The sequence below is a fragment of the Ixodes scapularis genome, unplaced genomic scaffold, assembly GCF_016920785.2.
Source record: "Ixodes scapularis isolate PalLabHiFi unplaced genomic scaffold, ASM1692078v2 ptg000312l_1___fragment_3__unscaffolded, whole genome shotgun sequence".
NCBI lineage: Eukaryota > Metazoa > Arthropoda > Arachnida > Ixodida > Ixodidae > Ixodes > Ixodes scapularis.
This window is the reverse complement of record NW_024609958.1, coordinates 442,460-458,824: the sequence shown is the minus strand read 5'-3', so window position 1 is coordinate 458,824 and position 16,365 is coordinate 442,460. Positions and strand designations below refer to the sequence as shown.

General features: G+C 48.5%; 1 protein-coding gene across 1 annotated transcript in view; it reads right to left on the bottom strand.

Moving 5' to 3' along the window:
• Positions 1-16,365, bottom strand: part of LOC120850893 — a 43,512-nt gene that overhangs the window by 10,060 nt on the left and 17,087 nt on the right. Inside the window, exon 3 of the mRNA XM_040223582.1 lies at positions 2,234-2,329. Within this exon, the coding sequence (XP_040079516.1) occupies positions 2,234-2,329 (96 nt within the window). The remainder of the gene's footprint in view (positions 1-2,233; positions 2,330-16,365) is intronic.

The window sequence follows — 16,365 nt, the reverse complement described above, 5'->3', positions numbered from 1 at the left end:
GTGCGTCATGAGCCGAACCTGCCGCCAAACTAAAGAACCGCAGTCGATATGTCTACAATACTTCAGCCCCTATTGTACCTGGAATCTTTTGCATCCATTATGTTGCGTATCCAAAATTATTTCATAGAAACCTTTTCCAGCAGCTGAGGCTCATTTTGCAGGTTATGGAGCTCATTGCAGATTGCGATTTTCAGCGAAGTCTTCACAAGTGGAGTATCCCGGTTTTACATTTTGTTCTTTTATAACCAACATGCAACGTGCTTGCAACATATCTTCGAAAGTAATTCACTTACTGCTTTCACAGTATTTTTACTCTACCCGAGATGGTTCGCGGTAAAGACAACATGAATGCTACTGTAATTACATTTTAAATTGGTATCTAGTATTTTATTTTAAATAGTTTTGTTGCGTATTTCGGATAACACAAACACCCAGTGCCAAAAGCGCAACGTCACGGCGCTCGTTGTCACATTAACATCGGCTAAACCAACCAAGCGCATGTATGCACCGTGAGCTTGTGGTTTTAGTCGGTGTGTTCGTGCTTGTGTTTATTCCAGTTTTAGATTTGCGCGTTCAGTGCTGTCGGTTGCTCCGCCATTGCTGAGCGGTTCCGACTTTCTAACAACCGGCACGTGACTTTCAAAGAGGGTTTATTACACCGCGACAAAGACCCTTGTTTATCAGTGCCGTTGCATGCTAGTGTAGCTAAGGTATGGGCCATCAAGCTTGCGTAAAGGGGGAAAGGTTCCAACCCATACAACCGTTGTTTTGGAGTTGAGCACGTTCGGATAGCGGAAGAGCTTCATAAATAACTAAACATAAATAACGAGAGAGCACTCTGACAGCATATATGTGGTAAGATATGCTGTCAGAGTGCTCTCTCGGGCAGCATATCTTACCACATATATGCTGTCCGTGTTCTCTCCTTATATGTTTATTTATTTCTGATATTTTACAAATAGTGTTGCACAAAAACTTTACATGCTACTGTAGCAAATGTGGGTACTACTGCTAATATTATTGTTCTTAATCTTGCTCCTAATTTTGATAAAACTGCAATCACCTTTTGTACTGATATTAAAACGAAAAATAGATTTGTTATATTATGTCTGCAGCTCTCGAGTCTGGGCAACGCCTTTATCAAGCATATCATATTCTTTACAGTCGCGTTTCGGTTGTGCAACAATACGCTTCCTCATGTTGCTCGTGGAGAGTAATCTGGCAAATATACATTGGTAGTTATAAATTTGTGAGAGTTAACTAGGACACAAATCTAGAAGAGAATAATTCTTACATTTTTTAGAAAGACAGAACACACAATATTTTCCTTTATTTTTTTTTTCGTTCTAAACGCGCTAGTACCGCACGTAATCCGATGTTGACTCACGCTTATAGACGACCTTGGCTCGTGAAAAATAAAATGCTGCAGTGCTGCTTTATCCTTGTTACAAACATTACATGGTCGCGTCTTACGGACAGGCTCCCACCCCCTGGTCGAGAGATACAGGCCTATTCTAGCAAACCACTTGGCAAGACATGACGTGACTTTTGAGAAGAAATTTGCCTCATCAATAGGCTTAAGAACAGACGGCATTACACGTGGTAATTGTCACTCAATCTTTGCCTACCAGCCCTTGACAAGATGGTCATAGAACGATTCTAAACACTCAGAGGATTAAGGAATTGTGACCGAAATATTACGTTCGGGGTATGTTGGTGGTGATTCATTCTGCTAGCTGACGAGCAATTTGTAGCCGCCGTGATCATATAGATATGGGTGAAATATAAGAGGTGTTTTTGTTCTCGTGAAATATCCGACATGGAAGTTTAAAAGTAGCTACATATTTGAACATTTTTATACTATCTCTCCACCGACTATTTACTGATATATAGGCCAATATGGGTTCATCTTCATGCACAAAAGAGAAAAAAAAGATGACGGAGAGTATCTTAACAAGTGAGTCCGATGGAATTAAATATGGCCTGTCAGATATTAAAAATATGGTTCGCGTGTAGACTCTGCACAGAATTATGAGAGAACCAACCAGTGTTACCTCTGTTAGGGCCAAACACATGACAATGCCAAAAAACGCCTGATACTGATCTGCCATGCTGCCTTCAGAAAAGTAGGAGTCAATTATCAACAACTTTATTTTTATATGAAATAGCCGGGGGTTCGCGCCTGGGAGAAAAAGAAGCTCTCAAGCAGCAAAAAGCTTTTCTGGTGACTTACCACGTTACCGCTCGAGCAAACGCCTTCTGGAAACTTCCGGTATTGTCCATTTTCGCATAACATGGTGCATGTTTTTGGATCAAAGGTTTTGTATTCCTGAAATACATTTACATAATGTCGCAAATTAAAATGTGTAGTATAAATATGCAAGTAAAAAATAAATCTTTAAGATGTTGAACTTGTGAAAAAAGCGAAAATACGAAGGGCATTAACTAGCACCGCTTACGTGAATCTTGTTGTAGCAACGGGATCTAGCTCTAGGGCAATGCTGGCTGCAGCGGTTCCCTCTCTTAAACACAGCGCTAGCTTTCTGTACTGTAGTTAAGGAGACGCGTCTAATCGCTTCGGGTTTCTGAACCAGCGGGTAAGTATCCCCAACTAATATTTGTACAAGACTTGACCGGCTCCGTGGGTAACACGTCAGCCTCGCCTGTCGCTTTATTTAACTTTCTCTCAACAGAGTACAGTATTCCCCAGAAGTAGACACGTACACGTTCTTGAGCAATATTCACTAGATTCCCTGACTCGTTACTCACCCAAAAAGTAACTGAGAACTGTGCTAACCAAACTAATCGGGAACACGAGAACGGCGTCCCATCTCATAAGAGCACTATCCAGGCGGCAGTCGAAGAGCTGCGCTATGACGTAGCGCTCAGTGAAACAACCCGGGAAGTTGGAACCACTGGGGCCCTAAACTCGTCAAACACAATGTTGGAGCTGAAAGATCGCGGTGTGCCTCGATTGGACGTCGGCGAAAAACGTGCGAAGTCACCGTCATGATAGGCCAATCGGTGCGCACCATCAAATTTGGCCCCTTGTGCTTGACGGGTTTAGAGGCCCTGGATAAAGGTTGAAATCGCCACTGAACCGCAGAAAATACACAAATTTTGCATGTGTGGCAATCTACGCTTTAATCCACCCCCTCACTTACAGTGTATACGGTGACTACTTAGTCGTCAGTTTATATATTGCTCGATCATAGTAGAAACTTTAAATACTTACTGGATAATTCAATTAATAATAGTTTCGACCGGCACATATGCCTCCTCGTGCAAAAAGGGGGCGATAAGCAGAGAACGGCCGGTCGAAAAAAAAAAACTGCTAGCTCTGGTCACGGTAAAGCCGCGATCTGGACCTTGAGCGAACGGCCTCGCTTCCTTGAAGTGTTCCATTGAGCTAAACATTACAGAGTACTTCTACAGCTGCCATTAGGATTGTAATACCATGAGATAAGACACCACTCGCGTGTTCCGGAAATCATGGTGACCGGTATGCGAGACTCGGTACAGATTCAAAAGAATCGCATTACTTTCTCGCTGTTCTGGATGTGTCTTTTTTTTTTAAGCAGTAGTTGCCTTCCATGTTTTTGTCGATAATAATTCGTCACTTTTTGAACCACTGCTGCATATTATAAATCCACAAAAGAAGTTTACTTTATAGAACGTTTACTTCGTTCAACCTCGTAAAACTACTTGCCCCACGTGACACCAGTAAATAAAGGTTATAAAAATGAGCGCAGTATATTTTTTTTTTGTTATCGAAAATATGGTTGCGCTTATAGCGAAAAGAGGGAAGAACAAACAACACAATGTGCTAATATCAACTGTATATAATCTTCGGAACTCCGCGCGAATATATGCTCTGCGCCATCACGCCACTGAACTAATCGCGTAACCCGCTGCTGATCGCAAGTAGTTCTCTTTATCTGCCATATCAATTGAAGCCATGCTGACGCATTTCTCGTCGTAACTTTCGGTTTAGTCCGTTTCAATAATTTCACTTACCATTTTAGTTTTATGCACGCTGATAATCGTGCATTTAGTGAACATATGTTTGCATTTGCACTCATGACAATGCAATGACAGATTGCATTGTCACAGATTTCCCTGTGGCTGCTCACGTTCTGGTTATGTTCGCATAATTTCTATTAACACATCTTTCTCTATGACCTACATATTTCCTGCCACACGTCAACGGGATCTGATACAGGAATATTCGCATAAAATTTCAAACCGGTTCCGGTGCTTCGCTTTCTCAAACAGCTTACCGGGACTTTTGAGAACAATATATTTTTTCTTAATTGCCCCTATGTTTATGCGATGTGTCACTAAGCTGCTTCTATTGTGTACGTTACCTGACAGATTGTGAGTTTTCACACATAACGCAAGATTTTGATAGAAATCGCTTTTAAACAATGTGCTAACCACGTGTTTCCGGTCTCGCTGTCTATACACAGTTTCCGCTTTCGATGGACCGCAAAGGACGCTACGAAGCCACCGGAGTCAGTGAATAGCTCTGAGGGTTTTACGTGTCTTTGCGACACGTGACGACGACACCGTTTTAGGGCAATAAAGTCGGACGCACAGGAGGCCAACGAAAGAGATTGTATAAGACAAATTTGTGTGGCTGGGTTGTCTTACTAACATATGTACAAATCATCATCACCACCATACGACCTATACATCATCGTTGTCTTTGTTGATGAATAGACAGTCTGATTTGGAACGTTGACTGGACTGGTCTGGTCCCTCTTCTCTGCCGTGTCCCTGAGGACACCACATTTTTGGCGACAAGATGCTGGGCCCATTACGGCCATACTAACATCAGCCATGGCGTTCTTCTCTGCTGCATCGCCGCCCCCGTTCCTGCATACTCCGGGACAGCCTGGAATTCCATGGGAGCAGTGGAAGCTGGTGTTCCTGAAGTTTCTGGAAGCTGCCGGTGCCGACGAATTGTAGCCGAATCGTCGGAAAGCAATTCTTCTCAATTCCAGGGGCATTGAAGGACAGCGCGTGTTCTACAGCATCGCCGGGGCACGGACCCGTAAGTCACCTTTTACTGAAAAGCCTCTCGGGGTAGCGACAAAGCATCGAAGGATGGCAAGTCGAAGGTGTAATAACCACGACGAAGCACGACGATTCAAACCAGAGGAACCTTTATGGCGTTCAACTCGTTCTGAGAGCTTACAAAAAAGGTAATATCTCATGCGCGAGAGGAACGTGGCCCATGTCACGAGCTTGAGTGTCAAAGCCACTTGCGCTACTAGCTCATCGTTTGGCTCTCGCGCTACAACAATCTTCCCCCCTTAATGCGCGACCTGCTGATCACTTTCTAAAATCTGAATGTTTGAACCAGTCGGGTGGATGACGCACACGCGCACTTCGTCGTAACTCAACGTCCGGCTGGTCTTGACTTTCAGTTGACGGTGACGAGCCTGCAGGCGGCGTCGCATCAGGCGAAGACGTCACAGAATCAGTCCTCGAAGGTGTTGCACATGTCGCAATATCGGACATCGGTTCGTTGTCTAGGTCATGTGTTCTTGTCATCACAGATGGCTGCTCATGCTGTTGAGACGGGTCCGATTGACCGTGTCGCGGAAGCAAGGATGAAGATTCATCTGGTCGTGTCGAAGAACGGTGCAAGTGGTCAGCGTGCACAAATCGCGTTTCACCGGCCACACGCACAATATATGTCACCGGACTCACAATTTGTGTCACTTCACCGTCCTCCCAGGGAACGTTCTCACCTCGCACACATTTTACCCACACTCTTCCCCCCAGATCAAATGCGCGGTCTGCGCCCCTGTGCTTGTCGCATTGCTGTTTCATGCTCAGCTGTTTTTCAGTCATGTCTTTTACAAAGTCGGGCTTGAGGAACGACAACTTCACTCTTGGTTGTCGTTTCAAGAAGAGTTCAGCTGGAGTCTTTCCAGTCACCGAATGAGGGGTGTTTCTATAGCTCATCAAGAAGCTGTCTAGCCCTTCTTGCACTGATTCTTTTTTCTCCGACTCAGCGTGAGACAGCACTTGCTTTAACAGTGCCCGCTGTGCTGTCTGTACAAGACGTTCGGCAGCCCCATTTGAAATTGGGTGGTAGGGCGGCGTCTTTGTATGTGTAATGTTATTTTTTTCAAGAAACGTTCCAGATCCTGAGATACAAACTGTGGCCCGTTATCACTCTCAATTTCTTCGGGGAAACCGAAGGCAGCGAAGGCACTGCGAAGTTTGGCGATTGTTTGAGTTGCAGTGGTAGTGCTCATCAACCAAACTTCAACCCATTTGGAATACGCGTCCACTAAGGCAAGAAAGGTATGTGGACCCTTTGCCGCGAAATCAATATGGACCCTCTGCCAACACCTCGAAGGGTATGGCCAAGGGTACAGTGGCGTAGCCTGCGCTGCCGGCTGTACGACCTGACACAGCTTGCATTCTTCACGTACTCTTCGACAGCTTTGTTTAATCCAGGCCACCAAATAAAGCTTCTAGCTAACATCTTCATTCGGCTGATGCCGGGGTGGTCCTCATAAAGCAACGTCAGAACTGGTGGTCTCAAGGTCTCGGGTACGATAACCCGCGATCCCCAAGTGAGACAGCTCTGCTCAATGGAAAGTTCGAGACGTCGGACATGGTACGGTTGTAGTTCGTCTGCGACGTCTCCTGACCAGCCAGATCTAGTGTACTCTAGAACTTTGCAAAGTGTGGCATCTCGTGCCGTGGCTTTTGCCACATCTCGAGCTGTCAGGGGAGTGCACTCAAGCACCGAGAGACATTCGGCTGCCTCTTCCCTGGACGTCGAACAGATAGGTAGCCTAGACAAGGCATCAGTCACTTCTGTTTCAGTGCCCTTACGGTATTTAAGAGTGTAATGGTACGCTGACATAATCAAGGACCACCTTTGCATCCTAGCAGCTGCTAGGGAAGGAGTTGCTTTGTTTTGCCCCAAAATCCCTAGAAGTGGCTGATGGTCCGTGTACAAAACGAACTGTCGACCAAACAGAAACTTGTGGAATTTCTTTAGGCCGAATATAAGAGCGAGAGCCTCCCTTTCTCCCTGTGCGTAATTCTTTTCTGCAGGTGTCAGTGTTCGCGAAGCGAATGCAATCGGACGCTCCTCGCCATTCGGCAGCACGTGTCAGCGGCTTGCGAACGCCGTAATATGTGAGCGCGCGGCTGTTGATCAGCGGGTGCTTCGTGGCGTCGAACCTATCGCTGCACTGCTTGGTCCAAACCCATCTTTCGCCCTTCTTCAGTAACCGGTACAACGGCTCTGCCACTGACGCCACATTTTTCAAGAATTTTCCGTAATAGTTTAACAGTCCTAGGTAGGCTTTTAGCTCTGTGGTGTTTGTGGGCTCTGGTACCTGGATGATAGCCTTCCCTTTTCCTTCTGTTGGGCAGATACCCTCTGAGCTCAGTTTCTGTCCGAGGTACGACACCGAGTTTCGGAAGTATTTACACTTTTCTTGCTTGAGAGTGATGTTGTGCTCGTTCAATCGTTCCAAGACGCGCTCAAGTGTGCGTTGGCAATCGTCTATGTCTCGACCTGTGACAATTACGTCGTCAATGTAGCAACCTACATTGCTTAGGCCCATCAACACCTTTTATCCATTAAGGACTGGAACAAAGCTGGGGCGCTGGCGACACCAAAGGAAAGTCTATTGTAGTGATAGAGTCCCTTATGGGTGTTCACCGTCAGGATGGGTTTGGATTCTGGGCTTAGAAACACTTGCTGGTATGCCGAGGATAAACCCAGCACGCAAAACACTTTGCCATCACAAATCGCAGTGAACACATCTTCTGGCAGTGGAAGCGGATAGTGGTCAACTTTTAGTACTGGATTGTACCTTGAAGTCACCACACAGCCTCAGTTTGTTACCTTCTTTTTTTGGCACCACTACCAGCGGAGTTGCCCAGTCACTTTGACTCACTGGCTGGATTATGCCTTGCGTTTCGCGCTCAGACAACTGCTTTTCAACCGCGTCACGTAACGCGAAAGGTACTGGCCTGACTTTACAAAACACAGGTGAGCAGCCAGCTTGCAAGACTATTTTTGCTTCGAAGTCTTTGATAGCTCCAAGCGTAGAAGAAAAAACGCACGGGAACTTGCTGCCTAGTTTAGCTACCCTGTCTTCTGCGCTTAAGCTGAAAATAGAATTCCAGTTCAGCTGCAACTTGTCTAACCAGCTCCGTCCTAGAAGCACAGGAAGCTTCCGTTCACACTCCCGAGCCACGATAAGAGGCGACTTAGCAGATTGCCCTTCATAGCATGCAGTAACGTCACACTGTCCTAATACCTGCATTCTCTGTCCCGTGTAAGTTTTTAACACGAGTGGCGTTGACTCACATTTGACGTGTGAAAACTTGGACTTGTACACGCTTTCCGGCATTACGGTGACAGCGGCCCCCGTGTCGACCTGCATCGGCAAGTCCTGTCCTTCGACGTTCACAGTCACCATGTAGCCCTTCTTTATCGTAGAATCTGTTGTGCAGTTGTGCAAAATGTACTCGTCCTCCTCTGATGACTCAGATACTAGATGTGTCGTCAGTGGTTCTTGATTTACTCGACACATCATCTGAAGATGGCCCACTTTTGAGCATCGCTTACAGGTGTGGGTCTTGTACCAGCAACTATCTGACGCATGTGCCTTGCCACAGCGCTCACATTTTTGTTTTGTGTCCTTTCGGCACGTCGAACTCCTTGTCTTGGGTTTCGACCTCACTTCCGTTTTAACGGTGTTGACAGAGGTGTTCACAGCATCGCTTCGGCTCCCTACTTGTAAGGCAGCGCTTTGCTTGGCGGCCAACTCCCTGCCACGAGCGATCTTGCAGGCGCCTTCAAACGTTAAGTCATCCGCCGCAAACAGAGCTCTTCGAGTTTCCTCACACTTCATACCTGCCACTAATCTGTCACGCAGCGCATCCTGAAGGAATACTCCAAAATTGCACTTTCGAGCGAGGTGTTTCAACTTGACAATGAAGTCCTCCACACTCTCGTGGTCTAATTAGATCCGGCGGTTGAATTTACACCCCTCGGCTATGACTGAAGTCTTCGGGCTGTAGTGGTTCTTTAAAAGAGCCTTGACTTCTTCGCACGTCTTTTGCACTGGAAGTGCGGGAACTACGAAGTTCTTCAGGACTTCGTATGCTTTTGCCCCAATTAGTGTTAAAAACACCGCTAGTTTTTTTGCTGCAGCTATTTCGTTTGCGCTGACAAAAAGTTCAAAGCGTTGCAGGTAAGATTCAAAGTCCTGGATCTTTGGGTCGTACTCGTCGAGTCTTCCTAGCCGCGACATGACTTCAATAGGCACAAGAAACGTCCAAGCAGGTACTTATCTTGTCGCTGCTTTTCCCGACGTGCGTTCGAGCTCCACAGCTGACGCCTGGTACCCGGCCGCCTTCTCTGAACGTTGACGGCTTCCCATTACTTGCTGTCGCTTTCCTTACCCGACGCTTGGCAGACCAGTGCAGGCGAAACCGGTCCTCGTCGCCAATGTAATAACCACGACGAAGGACGACGATCCAAACCAGAAGAACCTTTATGGCGTCCAACTCGTTCTGAGAGCTTACGAAAAAGGTAACGTCTCATGCGCGAGAGGAACGCGGCCCATGTCACGAGCTTGAGTGTCAAAGCCACTTGCGCTACTAGCTCATCGCTTGGTTCTGGCGCTACAACAGGAGGGAACGCCATCAGCTGAAGTTGGGTTCCAATCTGCAATGACGGTGCTGGACGCTCATTTTGGCATGACTACGAATGTGCTCGTAGTCCGTCACCGGTTCCAACAAAGACGTCAGGTGCCTAATGAGGCGTTTGCGGCCTATGCAGCCAATCTGCGGGAACTTGCTTTTTCTTGTGACTACGGTGACGACATTGACAACGTAATTCAAGATCAACTCCTCGAGGGCACTACTCGTCAAGTCCGAGAAAGCCTGCTCTACGAAGGTTCTACCCTCTCACTCCAGAGAGCGATCGATATGGGCAGGCAGATTGAAAAAAATTCAACGGGAGATCCACGAGTTTGATGGTGACGCTTCTGTGCAGCGCGTGGCACCGAAGAAAAATGAGAGATCTACTTCGGCAAAAGGATGTTGCTACCGCTGTGGGTCACAAGCTCACAAGGCCAACTACGACAAATCCCGGGCAAAAGAACAAGCCTTGTCGCCGTCATACCTCGGCAAACCTCACTCATGAGGGCCCTCACTCACCCTCATCTTCACAGGTGAGGTGAGGGTGAGTGAGTTTCTGAACCAGGAAAATGCATGAGTGTGAGGGTGAGTGAGGGCCATGAGGGCTGTGAGGGCGGTGAGGGCCATGAGGGCCATGAGGGCTGTGAGGGCGGTGAGGGCGGTGAGGGCCGTGAGGGCCATGAGGGCTGTGAGGGCGGTGAGGGCCGTGAGGGCGGTGAGGGCCGTGAGGGCCGTGAGGGCCGTGAGGGCGGTGAGAGCGGTAAGGGGTATGAGGGCCATGAGTGCGTGAGGGGCGTGAGGGCGGTGAGTGGCGTGAGGGCCATGAGTGCGTGAGTGGTGTGAGGGCCATGAGTGGCGTGAGGGCAGTGAGTGGCATGAGAGGCGTGAGGGCCGTGAGGGCGGTGAGTGCATGAGGTGGTGTGAGGGCCGTGAGGGCGGTGAGTGCGTGAGGCCTCCTTCAGATCGAGCATCTTTCTCAGCAATTTCGGTGTTAATGACGGGTTGTTCTCTAGCTTTCCCTAGATCGACACGAATTGCTGAGATCGGGTCCGGCTCGAAATAAGCAAGCAACTCGGAGCAATTCGAATACGTTTGAAGCGGCTGCATCCAATCAGGGACGCAAAATTTTCACGTGATACCTCGTGCCGGTGATGATGACACCGAAAGACTTGGTTCTCATTTGAAGTCGATTGTTTTTTGGAAATAAACTGTTTCAGAAAGGTGCATTAGTATTCTTAACAGGATTTAAATGCATAAAAACACGTTTATAACGCGTAATTGTGTCTAAATAGTGCAAGAAAAATAAAATTTTATGATGACGATGGCAAATTGCAGCAATTGGTTGCTGCGTGTGATCGCGGGCGGCGCGTGTTGCTGGTGTTGCGACGTAAAGTTTCTGGCCGAAATTGCCCCATCTGAAGCTGGCCTGTGTGGCGTGAGGGCCATGAGTGCGTGAGTGGCGTGAGGGCGGTGAGTGGCGTGAGGGCGGTGAGTGGCGTGAGGGCCGTGAGGGCGGTGAGGGCGGTGAGGGCGGTGAGGGCGGTGAGTGGCGTGAGGGCGGTGAGTGGCGTGAGGGCCATGAGTGAGTGAGGGGCGTGAGGGCCGTGAGGGCGTGAGGGGCGTGAGGGCCGTGAGGGGCGTGAGGGCGGTGAGTGCGTGAGGGCCGTGGGGTTCAGTAAGGGTGAGTGAAGGGCTGAAGGTGAGTGTGACTGTGAGGGTGAGGGTGAGTGAGGGGCTGAACGTGAGTGTAGCTGTGAGGGTGAGGGTGAGTGAGGGGCTTAGGTGAGTATGGCTGTGAGGGTGAGGGTGAGTGAGGGCGACCTAAAATGCCGACCTTTACTCGCCGATGCAAGAATATTGTCCACTTCGAAGGAGTGTGAAAGTCGAGCGAGATGTCCAGTGTTCAAGCCGTCAAGGACCCGAAGTTGGCGGAAGCTAACGTCGTCACGGTTCTGCAGATCGACGACGGTTACAGACGTGCACGGGAGATATCTACGGAGTTGCTCATAGGCAACGTGCCCATTCGCTTTCCTTTGGGTCGATGGACACTAAATTGATTCCATTTTACCACGTTCAGGAATAACTGTCGGTGGTTGACAAGCTTGTGCTGCGGGAGGAGAAAGTGGTCATACCTGAAGCCCAGACGCCGTTGATGGTACGCTATGCACATGAAGCCCACACTGGTATCGTGCAAACAAAGTAAAGGCTCAGGGACCGGTTTTGGTGGCCTCACATAGATCGCCTAGTGGAGTAAGAAGTCAGAAACTGCCACATTTTCCAGGAAGTAGACAAATCTGCAAAGCCTGTGCCCGCTCCGCTGCAGCCGGTTGCTTTACCGGATCGTCCATGGCAAAAGTTGGCCATTGATGTTGTCGGACCACTGGCTCGAGCACCACCAGACAAACAGTTTGTAATAACACTGATAGGCTATCACTCGAAATGGCCTGAGCTCTGCTTTACAAGCCATGTGACCTCGCAAACGGTCATCGAGTTTCTTCTCTCAGTGTTCAGTAGGAAAGGGTACCCCGAGGGGATTGTAACAGAAAATGGGACGCAATTTAAATCCAAAAAGTTCGAGGATTTTCTTTAAAAAAGGGGAATCCGGCACTGCCTGTCTTCAGTATACTATCCGCAAGCGAATAAATTGATTGAGAGGTTCAATCGGGTTTTAAAGGACTTCATCCAGCTTGCTATCTACGAGAGTCGCCCTCTGCAGTCTACGGTTACCAACTATCTGGGCGTTTACAGATGCAGCCCACACGGCACGACCGGAATCTGCCCCGCCGTTCCACTGCATGGTCGGCTGCCAAGAACAAGGTTAGATATAGTAAGGCTGCCATCCAAGGACTTCTTTCACCGACCAGAGGCAGAAATGAAATCTCTCCGGAAGCGAGTCGAGGACCGGCAGAGCAAAAGCAAGGCCTACACTGACAAAAAACATGGTGCAAAAGCTGCCAAGTTCAAGCAAGGCGACCTTGCCAGAGTACGCAAGCCGCCTGGTGGCAGGAAAGGAGACCTTCGGTATACGAGACCATTGAAAATTCTAAAAAGAAAAGTACCAGGCATGTTTCAGCTGGAAGACGGACGTACGTGGAACGTTTTGAAATTAGTTCTCGTCCCTCAAGCGGGAAGAGAAAAAGAACCAGGGTGGCCAGGATGGTTTTCGCTGAATTCAGGGGCACCGATGAAACCGGGGTCAGTTCTATCCCATCAGAGGTCGTTGCCAGACGAACAGCCGCCTGAACATGCTGTGGCAGGGCAGAAGGCACCGCTTGGACGGGAAGAGTCCACCTCCGCACCTCTCCCAGCTTCCCAGCAAATGCTGCAACCGGACACTAACGTGCGGCAGCCCTTAACAAAAATCACGTAAACCACCAAGCTGGTCTAGGGATTATGTTGCATAACATGTGAAGTAATGAAGGGCACGCATCAGACACTGATACTTTGTCTCGCTGGATATTACTGAAATAATGTTGATATTTAGAGCGCAGCTCTAAGGCGCCCGTTTCCGGCCAGAGCTGCGTCGGTGCTGCCGTCGGCGTAGGCGTAACCGTGAGGTCAGGTGACCCCGTGACTTCACGGGGGCCACGTGACCCCCCTGAGGTCACGTGACCCACGTGACGTCACGGGGGTCACTTCTAAGAACCGCTACCGAAAGGGCAAGAGAGTCGATGAAAGTCGTGAACGACATCCCGAACCCCGACATGCACCTCGAGTTCATCCTGGTATTATAGCAAATACTAAAAATTATTACTTCTTGAGACAACCGGACTCAAAGTGGGGATGGTTAGGCTGTTTTTGCGCATTCGTTCACCTTTTGAAATTTCAACACCCGCGCCTCGCCAGGGAACTTTTTTAGAACGCAGTTCCAAACGAAAGCTGGAATATAAAACGTAGAACCCTCAACCCATCCTGGTATTATGGCAAATGCTAAAAGTGATTAATTTTCGAAACTACCGGTTTCAAGGTGGGGATTGTTCGGCTGATTTTACGCATTCGCGGTCATCTTTTAAAATTTGGGCACCCGTGCCTCACCAGGTAACGTTTTGAGTAGAACTAAGTTACGAACTAAAGCTGGAATGTCAAACGTAGAGCCCTCGAGCCCATACTGGTATTATGGCAAGTACTAAAAAGAGTTTACCTTTTGAGACAACCGGTCACAAATTGGGGATGGTTTGACTGTTTTTACCCATTCGTTCATCTTTTGAAATTTTTGGCACCCGCGCCTCGTCAGGAAACTTTTGGAGAAGAACGCAGTTCCCAACTAGAGCTGGAATATAAAATTCAGAGCCCTCGAGCCCATCCTGGTATGGCAAATACTTCAAATTCAGTTCTTTTGATAAAGCTGTCGCAAAGTACGGATGTTTCAACTGTTTTTGCGCATTCGTTCATATCTTGAAATTTGGGGACACGCGCTTCACCAGGGAACTTTTTAAGCAGAAATCACTTCCCAACTAAAGATGGAATATAAAATGTAGAGCCCTCGAGCCCATCCTGCTACTATGGCGAGTGCTCAAAAATGAGATCTTTCTGCGAACACCGGTATCAAAGTGGGAATGGTTCGCGCGTTTTAACGCATTCGTTCATCTTTTAAAATTCCGGCACACGCACCCCATCTAAGAACTTTTTGAGGTTGACCGAGGGCTTTACTGGTTATGAAATACAAAATTTAGGACCCTCGACTGTACGCTGCTGCTACTACAAATCCTTTAAGATAGGACATTTTTGAGTAAACTTGCCTCGAAATGGACATGGTTCGACTATTTCCAAGCATTAGTTCATCATTTCACATCCGGTCACACGTGCCTCTTCAAGAAACCTTCTGAAATAGGCAGAGTTCTTCACTGGTGACAAAATACAAACTTTATGGCCCTCAACTACAAGCTGCTGCCATAGTTAACCACACCATCACAATGAAAGACCATTGGAGACTCTTAAACTCGATGACTACAAAGAAAAAGAGCGCCAGCGCCGTTCCCATTATCGCGTTACGCGCGGACATGGAAACGGAAGAAATTATTGAGGAAAGGGGGAACATCTTTTTTCCCCAACCGAATCAACAACCAGACCAGAAAATCTACACCCCTAAACACTTCGGGTCGGCGAGAGAACAAGGAAATTCCCCCTTTAACGAATATGAACTAGAGATCGCTATTGGCCAGTGCAGAACGAGCAGCGCGGCATACCGGGACGGGATCACGGCCGCCATGCCGAGAAACGAGCCTAAAACGGTCAAAGACAAAACACTGAAGACTTTCATCATAATCTGGGAGACCGCAGATTTTCAGACGAGTGAAGGATGTCCATGGAATTGCCTATCCGAAGCCAGGCAAACCGGCCACGGACGCAAAGAACATCAGGTCCACCTCCCTGACGTCGAGCCTGGGAAAACTCATGGAATGCATGATCTCGGCACAGAAACAGCACACTGCAACAGACAATGGGATATTTCACTCAACTCAAACGGGGTTCAGGGAGAACCTTAGTACCAGGGACAGTCTCTCTATGATCTACAAAACCGTGGTGGGCAGACTTAAAGGCAGCATTAGAATGGCAATCTGGGCTAGTTGGTTCATGATAACTTTCAGGGCGCCGAAAATACACAAGGACAAGATACAACAAAGGAGACGTGAACAAGGCGCACTCGCAACTAGCGTTTATGAAAAAACCACTCTCTTATATACTCATGGAAAACAACACAGTCATACTACAGAGTCATACTACACAGTCATACTACACAGTCATACTACACAGTCATACTACACAGTCATACTACGTCCGGTGTAGCCCCCTTCGCAGAAAAGTGTGCTCTTTTGCCGATAGTGACACAGACGTGTCACTAATGCAGTCCTTGCCCTTTTCTTTTATTTCGAAGGCCTCGTGCAGCTCCCTCGATATCCGATCGTTGTATCTGGCCAAAAACCTCGTGTCGCTAAATGACGGTGTGCAGGAGCAACGGCTGCAGTGCGTGGCGAGGTGTCCTGACAGGGTAGCCCGTATAGCCGCAGCATGTTCGCGGGCGCGATCATTAAAGCATCTGCCCGTTTGGCCAATGTACGATGATCCGCATGACATGGGGATTTCGTATATGACGCCCGTAGCACATTCCGTGTACCTGTTGCGGTGCTTCGTCTTGCAAGGATCTGCTGACTCACGGGGATTGTTGATTCTGCGACACAGTCAAACAAACTATCGAGACTGTGTCGCAGAATCAACAATCCCCGTGAGTCAGCAGATCCTTGCAAGACGAAGCACCGCAACAGGTACGCGGAATGTGCTACGGGCGTCATATACGAAATCCCCATGTCATGCGGATCATCGTACAGTCGGGAGCAAAAGTTTGCGGGGCACGGGAGCGAGTGCCGAAATGCATCGCCGCGCCGTCCGACGACGCGCCGCCGCCCTAAGGAGCCGCGCTTTGCGCATGCGCGCCTTTTGAGCTTGCTATCATGTCTCTCTCGCTCGTTTCTTTCCGACGCACTCCTGATGCCAGAAGTCGGCGCCAAGGGCGCGAGCCAGCGCTTGCTGGCTGTCATGCTGCGCGTCTGCTTCAGCCGCCTCAGCCGCCGCGCTTTGTGACGGAGCTCGCGTGGGGGGAGGGGACCAGGCGCTTCGTCACCAAGCGCGGCTGCTGAGGCAGCTGAAGGGGTCGCGAGGCATGACAGCCAG